The sequence below is a fragment of the Taudactylus pleione genome, unplaced genomic scaffold (assembly GCF_031769625.1).
Source record: "Taudactylus pleione unplaced genomic scaffold, aTauple2 ptg000372l, whole genome shotgun sequence".
Classification (NCBI taxonomy): domain Eukaryota; kingdom Metazoa; phylum Chordata; class Amphibia; order Anura; family Myobatrachidae; genus Taudactylus; species Taudactylus pleione.
Genome location: NW_028284773.1, coordinates 14,925,583 through 14,939,999, shown reverse-complemented (window position 1 = coordinate 14,939,999; position 14,417 = coordinate 14,925,583). Strand labels below are relative to the sequence as shown.

General features: G+C 40.4%; 1 protein-coding gene across 4 annotated transcripts in view; it reads left to right on the top strand.

The window, feature by feature from the left end:
- OPA1 (OPA1 mitochondrial dynamin like GTPase) overlaps positions 1-14,417 on the top strand; it is a 100,561-nt gene that overhangs the window by 35,371 nt on the left and 50,773 nt on the right. For all 4 annotated transcript variants that reach the window (XM_088444815.1, XM_088444813.1, XM_088444814.1 and 1 more), the window contains 9 exons: positions 2,222-2,296; positions 2,401-2,472; positions 2,728-2,827; positions 3,398-3,528; positions 3,694-3,766; positions 4,719-4,791; positions 4,912-5,027; positions 7,239-7,303; positions 14,013-14,089. In XM_088444815.1, the coding sequence (XP_088300941.1) occupies positions 2,222-2,296; positions 2,401-2,472; positions 2,728-2,827; positions 3,398-3,528; positions 3,694-3,766; positions 4,719-4,791; positions 4,912-5,027; positions 7,239-7,303; positions 14,013-14,089 (782 nt within the window). The remainder of the gene's footprint in view (positions 1-2,221; positions 2,297-2,400; positions 2,473-2,727; positions 2,828-3,397; positions 3,529-3,693; positions 3,767-4,718; positions 4,792-4,911; positions 5,028-7,238; positions 7,304-14,012; positions 14,090-14,417) is intronic.

Genomic DNA, 14,417 nt, shown 5'->3' with positions numbered 1-14,417 from the left:
GTAAGTTCCCTAACTCTACCCTTCTCCCCCCCTAATCCTCCCTTAGGGGTGCCTAACCTTAAAACTCCTGGGGTGGTGCCTAACCCCATGACCCCCGCGGGGGTGCCTTAACCTCACCCTCCCCACACCCCTCCCTGCACCCTAAACCTAACCTTCCCGGGGGGGCCTAACCCTAACCTTCCCCCTTTGGCTCCTAAATCCCCCTTCCCCTTGCCTAACCCTAAAACCCAGGGCGGAGGGGGGGGTGTGCCTATCCCTAAGTCCACCCGGGAGTGCCTAAACCTAACCCCACCCCCCACCCCTTCCGCGGCTATGTGCTAAGAACGGCCAGACTTACCTCGATCAGTCCGGTGTCCATCAGCATTCTGGCGTCTGGATTAAGATAGGCGTCAGTATTTTCGACGACAATCTTATGTCCCTTGTCGGGCTTCTGCTGTCGGGATATAGACCTGCGGCATTTAGTCCGCTGGTCTATAAACTACATCCCTTGATAACTCCTTCCTGGGAGTCATTTATGAGAATACTTTACAAGTTTTCACAAGTGTCCACAGTATCACAATACAAGATGAACACCGGAATTCTTCCACTGTGCATGTGTTGACGAATCGGTTTCAAAACAGCATTGAGCATGTATCTGACATCACTACAAGCACCTTGTGACCTTGCGGGCATAATTTGTTTATATTCAGGGATCAGACATTATCGGGTTGTTAGCATACCTCTCAACTTCTTTACCTCAAGAAAATAGACCTTTGTGCACAGCTGAAATTTGGGGGCGTGGACTCGCGGTGTCACAACCAACGATAGAGACATCAGACAAAGACCCTGTCACTTACCTGATCTGGCGTCCCACGTGGAGGATCTCCCCGCTGACTCCGGTAAATAGGCACCGCCATGTTCAGCTGGGTCTGTTAACCACTGTATCTCCAATAGCAAGTTCCTTCCTGATTCCCTGTCCTATAAAGGGCTTCTTGTAACGCTGGCAAGCTGCTAGTGCAACGTCCCTCTATGCTGGTTGTCAGAGGTGAAGTCCTATGCTGACAAGTGTCCTGACATTGGGCTTTCTCCTGAGATCCTGTGTTTCAGTAAGCAAATCTCTTGTTTCATCCTAGAGCTTAACCTCAACGACCAGAACCACTAGTGTCCAGCCTCAGTACCGCAACTCCATCAGCGTCCAGAACCATGGGTACCAGCCCGGTGTTCAACTTCAGTACCACTGTCCCTACTGTGTCCAGAACCACAGGTACCCACCCGGTGTACAGCCTCACTACAGCATTCAAAACCACGATACTAGCCGGTGTGCAGCCACAGAACCGCTGTCTCTACATTGTCCACTACCATCTATACCTGTCCACTGATCAGACACAGAACCGCTGCTACCACAGCGCACAGTACCACTAGTCCAGAGATTCGTATTGATCCTCAGCCACTGTTGTGACCATTCCTAATTTCCAGTCTAATGCTTTCTGCAGTTACCTGTGAATCTCATCCTAGTTTTATCCTTGTTACAATTCTCCACCCTTCTCATGAACTGGAGTTTCATCAAAGCACCCAGCTTTCTCCATGCGTCTTCCACTCCCACTCTACACCATGATCCTAGACCGGGAACACAAGCCAATCTAGTCCCAGCTCACGGTTAGGGAGCGTGGCTTCACAGGGAATGCCACACCCGCAAGTCACACAGAAAAATCTATGTATATACACAGTATGTTAGGAGGGGATGTGTCCTATTTTTCATCAGGCACTGTTGCCTGAATCAGCCTTTCATTTTTTATTTGCTCTTTGTGTTCATGTTCAAAATTAGTCATGTTTTAGATTTTAGACTTTTAAAATGTAAGCTCTCGCGAGCAGGGCCCCCTTCCCACATTTCTTCTACTACTTACTCTCCATAAGGGCATCTAACACTTAAATGCTGACTCCCTGCTGCTTATTTTGAGTGTTATGATTGCTAATGCAGCAATGTGTACAAACCATGTCCTTGCCCTGTATTGTATTGTACTGTAAGTCACTAGTTTCTTGTTCACTTATTTGTTTATGTACTTTGTAAGGCACTGCGGAACACTTGTGGCGCCTTATAAATAAAGGATAATAATAAAAACGTTTTGTCTGGTGGTATCTATCTGTTTACATTTTTCTACGTTTATTGGTGACAAACTTATATGTTTACTACGTTTTTAACACTGGGTTTTTTTTTTACTTTTGGAATTGTGTTTTCTGACAGCTTGCTGCCTTGAGGGATGAAATAGAGGTACGAATGAGGAAGAGTGTCAAGAATGGACAAACCGTTAGCCCAGAGGTACTGTAAATATAATATTATATGGAACTTATTCCAGTATGATGATGACAAAAAAGCAATTTCTGTGAAGTGTCTTTTTTATGGCAGTGTTGTGTATTTTGCAGACAATCTCACTAAGCGTTAAGGGCCCAGGAATCCAGAGAATGGTGCTTGTTGACCTGCCAGGAGTAATCAGTGTAAGTAGCACTATTAGAGTACAGGGCATGCCGGCTATGTTTACAGATGCGTCCACATACTTCTTGCCTCCATGCGCTGCAAGTCGCATTAAACATAACGCGTGACCGGCTTCCGTGTGACTCTTCACCTGTGGCATTGTAATGTAGAATTTTGCATGCAGATGCACCCACCATTGCACACAGAACATAGACATGGCGCCTATCATTTTATTCTGTAATCAGTTATGTTGTGAACTTTGTCTAATTTTTTCACAGACGGTAACTTCTGGCATGGCACCAGATACAAAGGAAACAATCTTCAGCATTAGTAAAGCTTATATGCAGAACCCAAATGCTATCATACTCTGTATACAAGGTATGTATACAGTGCTAACTGTGTAAAAAAAACTGTGTGTGCTATTACATTTCCAAGAGAGTCCATGACAAATTAGAAAATCAGGGTCCAAGAATCTGGAAAGGGAACTATCTCAGAATATACAGTGACAAGCTTCATATAGTTACTCTGTACACAAGCTGCTTTTGGAGAGTTAATTTTCCAGGTCTTATCAAGAGAGTTTATATAGGACTACTAACCATTTACAAAATCTCACGGAGGTCCCAAGGGGGCATTGTTTATCAGACATAACTATATATAGTATAAATTCTGAAAACATATAAACAATACATAAACAAAACAATATAAAAAGATTAAACCTTATATTATTATTGAGTTTGCCTTATTGTGTAAAATTTTCAGTTTTAGAATCCGTAAAGGACATGACTGTCTTGACCAATAAAATTTGAGCGGGGCGTCATCAGATTATAGAGAAACAACACTTCTTTGTAAATCCACCACTAATACTGTATATCTTCCATTTATTTAAACAACTATAAAATTATAAGAGAAAGATATGAGGTGAACTATTTCTCCTTCTTTATTTTATAGATGGCTCTGTTGATGCAGAGAGGAGCATTGTCACTGACCTTGTAAGCCAAATGGATCCACAAGGCAGACGCACTATTTTTGTCTTGACAAAAGTAGACCTTGCTGAGAAAAATGTTGCCAGCCCTAGTCGAGTAAGTGAACTGTTGTATGTAATTCATGCTACAGTATCATAATAGTGAAAACCTATTTATTGTACTAAACAGTGCTATTTTTGTATTTATATTCAAACTTGTTTAATATATTAAGGACGATCCATTAACAGCATGTTATATTGTACTATTTTTTTATTTCTGTAGATTCAACAAATAATTGAAGGCAAATTGTTTCCAATGAAAGCTCTTGGGTATTTTGCTGTTGTAACTGGGAAAGGTAATATGAATACAACTCTTCTTATCTTTAGAAACAATTAGATTCTAAAGCTAGGTACACACTTAACAGAGTAGAGAAACAATCAAAGGTTTTGTTTTTTTTAGAGCGCTTTAACGATCATATTAACATCCGATTTCCAGTGTATGCACTACTCGATTATCCTTCCCATCAGAATGATAAAAGTCCCTAAAGATTGTTCACCGACAAATATCGTGCAGCATTGGGAACAGTAATAGGCCCCAGGGCTGTGTATACACTGTGCAATATTCGGGTCGGGCAGCCATGAATTGACTGGTCAGCTCGATTATTGTACAGTGGTTACCCAACTCTACGAAGTTGTCTGTGTATCACTAAACCTTTTTATTATCTAAATGGATACGGTCTTATTTATTCGGGTTCAGGAAACTTTATCCTGTGTCGTCTTGAGCAAGCCAAAGAAAAGGTGATCATGTTAAAGGTAGTCCTATCATTTGTATAGCTGCATCTACTGAAACACATAAATCTATAATTTATTTTTTTTTTTTTAAATCACAGTTCTTATTATTTTTGTATGATATAGTGATAATCTGAAAACTGTTTAATTTTTCAAAAATACGGAAACGGGAGATCTTTAATGTGCTTTCTGCAGAAAGCCATACTGTACTCTGGTTGGGACTGATCACATGTACGATGGTTTAATCTTTGCACAATCATTTAAAAATGCTGCTGTTCATTCTTTATTTGTGTTATTCTGTATACCCATTATCTTGCTCTGCACAATGCTGCAGAACTATGCCTTATAAATAAAAGTTAATAATAACAATGTTTTATGGATTTGAAATTAGTTTTTTGGTGCATTGTTATTTTCAACTTGTCATAGTTTGGGGCACTGGATACCCAATATTCAAAAATTGTCCAAAGGTTTTTGCTTTTCAAGATGGCACAATTATTTTCTTTTAATTTATTTCAATAGGTAACACCAATGAAAGCATTGATTCCATTAAAGACTATGAAGAGGAATTCTTTCAAGGATCAAGTCTTTTAAAGTAAGTGCTGTTATAATTATGTAATTTAAGTTTTTCCCATGAAGGTATGTCACAGTGCTCTGTTTTATTGTGTGGCTTTACTTTTATTAATCTTCATACTGGTCTGATTTTACCTTGCAGAAAAGGAATGCTTAAGGCTCATCAGGTGACCACTAAAAATTTAAGTCTTGCTGTTTCTGATTGTTTTTGGAAAATGGTTCGGGCATCTGTTGAACAGCAAGCTGATGCTTTCAAAGGTAACATTAATAGCATGCTGTATTTCAATCCCTCTCTTTAGCATCTGAAATGAATGGATGGCTTTGTCCGGCTTACAGGGTGAAGGTGTTCTGCGCTAGCACCATATCTGAATGTGTCTGCCGTCTAGGTTATTTTGCTGTTGTAGTGAGAAATGCCTCCTATAGGCGGTGTGTGGCTAATGCACATGTAAACAAAGATTTCTATCTGCAACTCAGCTCAGGAAAATATATGGTAACTTTTTATTGTCCCCATTGGTTGTGTCATTGCACGTTAGTTCAACTGGGGAAATTGAAGAAACCCATCCAAAGTGTAATCTGGATGATGATGACATTTTCCCTAGAATCCTATATAAATCCATGAGGATGACTGAAGCAGCAGCATTCATGTCAGCATAAAAATTCCTTTTTGACAAGCATCCATAAGAAAAAAGTCTTTATCTGGCACATTAGGTGATCAAAGTACTATGTGAGAAATGGGAACTTGGTATGGGGCACACTTATCCAAATTAGAGACCTCACGGATAAGTATGAACAAGAAGAAGAAAAGAATTGTCTCTCACAGGCACACTAAAGAAATATATATAAAATATTACTTTTATTTCTTAATTAAAACGTCTGCCTCTGCAGTGAAATATTAAAATCAACATTTAACATACAAAATAAAAATTGTGAGATTGGTGAACATATAATAAAGAAAATAATTTAAAAAGTCTGTCTCGCTGTCCTGTTATTTGCTTCTTGATACTATTAACAGTATTATAGAGTATCGTTAATCTCTTATTTTGAATATGCCCACCTATGAAAAAAAGTAATGGGTTATGCGGGATATATAGTCAGATCCCGTCTTTTATTTAATTAAATTTTTATTATTTATATACCCTCCTATATATAGTCATCTTAAATAATTCCTACAATACATGTAGTTCAATTTATCTAACGTAAATTCTGATGCTCATCAGATAGCCATAAGCATATTTCTTCAGATTTATAGTAAGAGCAGTCTGTGTAGTTTGTGGAAAGCTGTGTTTTTATTACTTTGTATCACGTACTGTGATTCCCAGATTTTTAAACAGTATCACTTCACCTTAGGTCAGAATGTTTGCTTATAATCAAGCTAGTAATATTGTTACACTTTATAAGTATTGCACTCACATGGGCTAAAATTGCCCAAAGGAAAAAATTTGTGTAATTAGCTACTATTATATGACTGAGCAATTTAGAAACTCCCTTCTCAAATCTTCCTTCATAAATGAGCATTAGGGGTCTATTTACTAAGCAGGGTTAGGAGACAGAGTGAAAAGTGATGAGGTGCCAGCCAATCAGCTCCTAACTGTCATCTCACAGACTGTGTTTGAAAAATGACAGTTGGGATCTGATTGGCTGGCACCTTATCACTTTTCACTCTGTCTCCTAACACTGCTTAGTAAATACACCCCTTAGCCAGTGTAAATATAAAGCTGCTGTTTATTGACAAGGGATAATCTCCAGTACAGGTATATACTTGGGTATTAATTATATATTAATTCATATTCTTTTGTTTATATTTGAAACATTATTCATTTATAAGTCGGGGGCTTTAAATTTGCCTATAGTTCAGGCTGATACTGATTAATTCCATTATAAGGCTATATAGATTCATTAGCATATTCTTAGTATGGTTCTTTGTTGTGAATATAATTCACATTGAAGCATCAGTATATATGTCACCATTTATTATCATATAAGACACGCTGATTATAAGCTGATATACCATGTGATTGTACATACACACATTGACTGCCGCTGTATGTAAACGCAGGCAGAGTGGTAACATAGTGTACAGGGTAGCGTCATTCCCCCATTGTATTATCCACTTTAAAAGTCCCCCAAACTTATTCTCATCATTTTTTTTTAGTGTCCCTAGTGACTTCTTTATTTTGTCTCTTGGACACGTCCCATTGTAAGAGGTGCCATGGAGTACTGAATGAGAAAACAGCTGTTAACATGTACTGACAATTCCTTTTCTTAGAAATATTCCATATTTAGATGTCCAGCTTAAGAAGTCACTGAAAAACATAGGAAGAACTGGAGATCATTTTATCCATCTTTTTCTAGCTTTGAAGGAAAGTTGTCATGGAGTATTTTGAAGAAAAGGAATTATCCATAATTATAATTTGCTGTTTCATGTACCAGAAATGAAGTTGCATTGACTTTCTTTGTTTTTTTTCCTAGCAACTCGTTTCAATCTTGAGACTGAATGGAAGAATAACTATCCCCGACTACGTGAGCTTGACAGGGTAAGCTCAGAGTATTTTGTAGTTCCCATCTTAGATACATTATATTCATTTATCAGGTTTATATCATCTGTGTTTAGGGAAATCCAACCTGTACAATAATCCTAACAACAATTAAGTCTTCCTTACATCACGTTTTTAATTTTTAGACAGTCATCAAGAGCAAATGAATATGGATCTTTGTATACAAAATCCAGCAAAACTCCAAATTGTGCGATCCCAGCATCTTTAGAAATTTGAATTAAAGGATAGATTGAAACAAAACTAAGCCTTTATTTATAGGTAGAACATTGTGCATTTAAATAACTTTCCATCTGGAGTAGGAACATGGATTGCCTGCTTATGCTGGTATAGGCACTGCAGGACCAGCCTGTTCCAAATATTTGGGCTGCACTAAACAGCGAAAGTTTTTTTTTTAATCTCTTTTCCATCCTATATAGGGGACACTGATAATCCTAGGGTATAGATGATGCTGTGGCTGGAGTAGGCATGTAAATTTGAACTTGTTTGCACTTGTCTCCTTCCCTCTACCTGCAACAAAACTACCTTAGTTTATTATTTAATGTTCACAAAATGAGCACAATTGAGAACAATTTCTTTGAACTGCTGGAGCAGCTATGTGAATCTTTTATTTATTCTTGAGTTTGTTTATTTGCAGACTATTTTATATAAATTTTCCATTTCAGAGCTATCTTAGATTGGCTGCAGCTCCAAGAGTATTTAAAGCCAAGGTAGCGCTTTCGTGATCATTCCATACCTGAATGACATTCTGATAATGACTCTGTTCTCTGCATTAATTTGCATCTAACACTGAAAGCACATGGTTGAGTAATAAAATATCCAGCGTCTCAGCCCAGTGTATGACATCTATGGGTCTTCTTTTCTACACCAGACTTCTCAGAATCTTTCTGGAAGAGGAGAAGATTTTGTCCATTCCAGTGGCGTCCCTCCCCGCGGTGTCACCCGCTGCGGGGAGGGACGTTGTGAGCGCGACGCAGCCGTGCCCATCCCGAAAAGGGGGCGTGACCTTGTGGGGCGGGGCATGGCCTTGCGGCCCAATCACTCCCCTCCCATTTTTTCAATATTACTGGGAGGGGGTGCTGACTGCATTGTGTTGCAGTGCCGGCTCCCTCACAGTGTCAGGAGCTGGGCGCTGCACTTAATACTACAGTGCAGCACCCGGCTCTTGTCACTGTGGGGGAGTGTCAGTCTGCACCTTGGTGTCACCCCTCAGCGCAACCCCCCTTGTGACGCCACTGGTCCATTCTCAGATGGGAACACAGAGTAAGTATCAGTCCTCCATTGCATGAAGCTAGTGATTTCATGCAATAAAGGACTGTTTTGAAGTGGTATCGTTTGCGAACTTCAACTCTCTGACCTTCCAGATCCAGTTTCAGGCCTGGTGGTCCCAATGAAATTATCATTTGACGACTCCGTTTTTCAGTCTTTTTCCCCCAACTCCTCAGTACCTTCTGTGGTTCCTGAAGATGCACAATCTCTGCAAGGGCCACCACCTATACATCTGAAATTCCCCATCATATCCATGGATGCCAAACTACAGGTTTGGTGGAGAGGTGATGATGATCTTTCTCCTGCGAAGGCTTTGGTCCCTAGTTAAGGCTCAGCCCAAGCTTAGATCATAGCTAATGCTTTGCTACAGGCATTGTCTGCTGTGTGGGGCAGACCCCTTCATATTCAGTCAGGAAACGTCACGACCATGACACGCATAAGCAATTAGGTGAAACCCAGTGCCCTTTGGCGACGATGGAAACAACCAAGATTTTTCGCTGGATGGAAAGGTATGTCTCAGCAATTTTGATAATATTCATCCCCAAGGGGTAAGCAAGTTGGGAAGCTGACTATCTGAACTGGCTTGCCATTCATCTTAAGGAGTTGTCTCTCTACCTGGAGCTTTTCAACCAGCTTGTGGACAGGTGCTGGTCTGTCAGTGGTAGAAATGATGTCCTCTCGGCTGAACCACAAGGTTGCTCAGTACTGTCCGAGAACCAGGTATCCACATGAATTCCTAGCAGATACCATTGCGGTTGGATCATCACGGAGGCACAGTGTTTAGGCGTTTAAGTACCTGACCAGGGCCCTATGTGTGGAGTTTGTATGCTCTCCCCTTGTTTGCATGGGTTTCCAAACACACTTCAAAAACATACTGGTAGCTTAATTGTCTGCTAAATAAATAAAAAAAAAAGTACCCCAGTGTGTTTAGTTGTGTATTAAGGAATTTATACTTCAATGGAGCAAGGACTGTTGTGAATAACCAATATTAATTTCGGACATTGCTGCAATATGGTGGTGCACTATAAATAAATTAAGATAAAAAATGGCAGTACCGATTAGTGTTTTTTCCCATCACATTCCCAATTTTTCTTTGGGTGTTCAAGAAAACTAAGAAGTAAAGTGTTCCAGTATTTATGGTGGTGCAGGACTTTCCTTGGAGATCATTGTGCATTGATATTCAAGATATTATAGGCATATCAGAGTAGTCACATTGGAGGCTGCCTCTAAAAGTTGTGGACCCTTTTTCCAGCAAAACTTTGTTCGACTAGATTTAGCGGCATGACTGTTAAGGCCTTGATTCTTCAGGTTAAGGGTCTGTCTGGGCAGGTCACTCAGACCACAAACAAGGCCAGGAATGTAGTGGTTTCCAACAATTAACATAAGGTGTGAAACCTATATAGGTTGGCGTGGAAAGAAATTGGTTCTCGCTTCTTCCTTTAACTTAGCACATCTCTTGTTATATAGTCATTCTTAAAGGATTGTCTGGACAGTTACCTGAAATTTGCCTCCCTTTAAGGTTTAGTTTTCGTCCCTTTCTAGAGGTTCAGATTTTTCATCAGGTATTGTTTCACATTCACATGCCCCCCTGTTCTGCTGTTTTGTTCCATGTAGCTACAGTTTGGTCCTTCTGGAGTTCCAGAAACCATCCTTTTGAAAACTTGACTCCTCACCCAGAAGGTGTCTATTTTGCTATTTGTAGTTTCTGTAGGTCACCTTGTCTTGTTTTTGTTTTCATGGGAACAGAGCTGTCCTATGCACCAAGCCTTCATTCCAGCCAGAGGTAGTTTCTAAATTCAACCTGAACCAAGATATTGGTATATCTGCTCTGAGTCTGGATCTATTATGGGGAAGTTGAGAGACTCTACCTCCTTTAGTTGCGAGAGCTTTGTGCTTCTATGTTGATAGATCATCTTTATTTCGAAAGACACCTCTCCTGGTCCTTAAGAGAGGATGGTCAGAGATAAACAGCCAGTGGCAAAATGGATAATGGCTACCATCAGATCGGAGTTTATCTTGTAGAAGCTCCCAATTCATGATAACATTGCAGCCCACTCTACTAGGTCAATGAACACTTCTTGGGTATCTTTGCATTTGGCCTCAGTTGAACCATTGTGCCGGGCTGCAACCTGGTCCTTCATCCGCTCTTTTAGAAATTCAATGCTTACAGTATACAGTATAAAGATGTCAGTTTTGAGGCGAAAATTTTGGAGCTTTGTCTGAGTGTACCCACTCCTAGGGCAGCTTTATAAAGTAACCAAGGTTAGCACTAAATGCAGATGGAATGGCTGAGAAAATAACAGGATGTTTGTACTCACCGATGACTCCTTTTCCTGATTCCATGAGCGATACTGGAGACTGGGTATAGCTGGAGGAGTCTGGGCACTTGCTCAATAAGTCTGACCGCACAGGCTCTTTACTTACTGTATTTCACAATCTGCCAGACCAGTCCATTTTACACTAACAAAGCACATAGGACAGAGGAAGGAAGAAATAGAGGAGAATAAATTCTGAAACTACATAACATTAAAGACATAAAAAGGAACACCTCCCGGCTATTACATGGAGCGTTACGTAGGGATTCTGATGTCCCCCATTGGTGAGTACAAAAATTCTGTGTTCTCTTTTTTTCCAACGGGGACATTGAAGATTCTGGGGACATCCCAAAGTTAATTATAAGAGAGGGAGCGCTCCTATGCTGTCCGTAAAACTGTTTTCCAAAACTGGCTTCCTGTTAAGCACAGCTCTCGAAACTGTAGAATTTGACAAAAGTGTTCCCCGAGAACCAAGTGGCTCCTCTACAAAGCTTCTCCGCCGATGTGCCATGCCTTGTAGCCCAAGAATTCCCTACAGACCTGGTCGAATGAGCCTTTATGGAATCTGGAATGGGTTTATCAGCCAAATATTAGCCTGAAGAATTGCAGCTGTAAGCCAATAGACAAGGGATTGTTTGGAAGCTGACGGGCACATTTATTAAAGTGGTAAAGGACAAAGAGGTTGTCTGTACAATGTAAGTTCTTGGCCTTATACACATAAATCCAAAGCACTTGTACTAAGTCTAGGGAGTGAAGAGAACCACTAGAATCCATTCGATAGGTATGCGGTAAAAAGAAACCACAATTTTCTGATAATGATGACAGTAAATGACCTTTGGCTGTAAGGAACGTTCGGAACATCGCTCTTTCCTCATGGAAAATCGAGATGTGCGATCAACAGGATAGAACTTCAAGCTTGGATACCCTTATGGCCAAAGAGATAGCTAGGAGGAAAACGTCATGTTAATATCAAAGGGTTGAGACTTGAGAGCCTTTAAAAGAGATTCAAATCCCATGGTACTACAGGTGGTACAAAAGGAAGTTGGATCTGGAGTACCCCCTGTAAAAAGGTCTGAACTGCTGGCCTTATTGGAATTTTGTTCTGAAAGAACACAGAAAGACCAGACACCTTAACTTTAAGAGAATGTAGTCGTAGACCCAATTCAAATCCAGTCTGAAGAAATAACAGAATACTAGAAAGGCGAAAGTCCAAAGGACTAAAGCCTTTCTTCTTGCACCAAGATATGAACATTTTACAGACCCTATGATATATTTTTGCTGATAACTGTTTTCTCGCCTTTAACATTGCCTGGACTACTCTGTCGGCAAACCTTTTTAGCCTTTATTATGGCTGTGCAATAGCCGCCCCCTTAAAGCTAACTGAGGCAGGGCCTTGAGAAGAAAGGGTTCCTGACTAAGAAGATCCATCCTGAGCGGGAGGCGCCACAGTGAGGCCAAAGCCATGCTGAGCAAGCTTGGGTAACCACTCCAGCAGGGCTAGTCCGGAGCTATTAAAATAACTCAGATCTGCTCTCTCTCCCCAATTAACCCACAGAAGCATTGCTATTGGTGGGAATAGTTAAATTAGGAAGAAGTCAATTGAACTCTCATAGAATCTATTGGAAATGCTCCTGGATCTGGTGTAATACTTGACCACCTTGTGGTTCAGCGTGGACGCCATCATGTTGACTTCCAGCTCACCCGACAGTTGGAAGACCTCAGGATGATGGACTGCTCTCCTGGGTGGATATTTCCCAGTTCTCCACTCCTGGAATGAAGACCACTGAGAGAGTATGAAGGGACCTCTCTACCCGTCTCGTAATTCTGTCTGCCTTCCGAATTACATCGGTACTGATTGTGCCTACCTGATTGTTTATCTGAGTGACGGCTGATTGTACCTTCACAGGAAGACCCTCAACAGCTGAAAGTTCATGAAAAAGAGTCACAGATTCTGCATTTTTCCCCCCGATTCAACAAATCTCCAATCCATTATTATGTGCTCATACATTGCCAATATTTTTCGGGGATTTGCAAATCTTTTTCATGCAAAGATCAGATCTGCATATCATGAAAGTGCCCATTTACTAGTAAAATACTAGTAACGATCTGCAAATCGGCTGATTGTTACTATACACTAGCAATCTACAGCCCTGATTGGTCGGTGAAAGTCAACTGATTCACTTTTTGATCGAGATCAGCAGTCGGTGAACCCCATATATTGGCATTTATTTATTTTTTTACACAATCATCTGCAAAATGCAGAGTTGACCCAATTTATTGCTGACGTATGGGCCCGATTAGCTACAGGAGTGTCTGAGGCTGCTGAGAATGGCAATCGGCGTTCTGAGGAGATCTTTTTGGTGAGCTTACCTCAGGGAAGAGAGCGCCCCAATGAGGGGGAGCGGCTGAGAGGAAAGCACCTCCTACTGGGTCTGGCAAAGTGGGGGTTAGACAGTTTATAAACTGTTCCCTATTAAAAAGTTCCCGATGCACTAGTACAGGCGCTGAGAACCGGGCCGCCACTAGTTCATCCTCCTCTATTGGGACAAAAAAAAAAACGTGGCTTACTTTGTGTAAATTCCCTACCAATCAGGGAGCAACTTACCTGTGTGCCTTCTGCTCTGGTGCACGGCTACAAGACCAGGCGACAGCAGCTGTCTGTGTCAACAGTGTGTCCCTCCCTCCCCCCAGCGTCTCTGCAGCCTGCGCCAGTCCTAGACGGACCAAAAAATTAACAAAATAAAAGAAGTAAAGGAAAATTAAGCTGCCTCAGCAGTAAAAAATAAAGCGCCTGTTCCGATGGGCTGGTTTGGCTGTTGGAAGGGTATTGAGATGGCAGGTTAATTTAGTTTGTATTTTTTGGTTGGTTTTTGTTTTACATATTTACACTGCATTATTACTGTCACATTTTTTCCCCCGTTTCCTTTCTATATTCCTATATCCTCATGCAAACTATCTTTGAGTGGTACTTTTTCACCGCACATAAGAGTTGGCTTAGAAGTGCTAGTGACCTGTTTTGTTTTTATTGAAATCGCAAAATACGTAACATGCTATAGTGTTATGTTTTTTTCTTAATAATTTATTCTCTATACTGTTTCCTTTTTAAGAATGAACTTTTTGAAAAAGCCAAAAATGAAATTCTTGATGAAGTTATAAGTCTTACCCAGGTTACACCAAAGCATTGGTAAGCATTTAAAATGTTTTCTTTTTTGTCACTTATAAAACTTAGTTAGCTGGGAACTTTTTTAGTTATTAACTGATGTGTCATGTGGTTATATTAAAAAGCATGTTAAATATCTGGATGCTCTTTAACTTGTCTGACTATGGTTTTCTCACATACCGTTCAGAATTTATTTACATACTGTAGACATACAGGTAAATACTTATAGCTTGTGTTAGTGGCACTGAGAGTGAAAACATAATTTAGTAAAATTAGAAATACACAATAAAATAGCTAGATTCAAACAATCAGCACAGAACAATAATTTAAGTTGTTTGCAATACACTTTCTG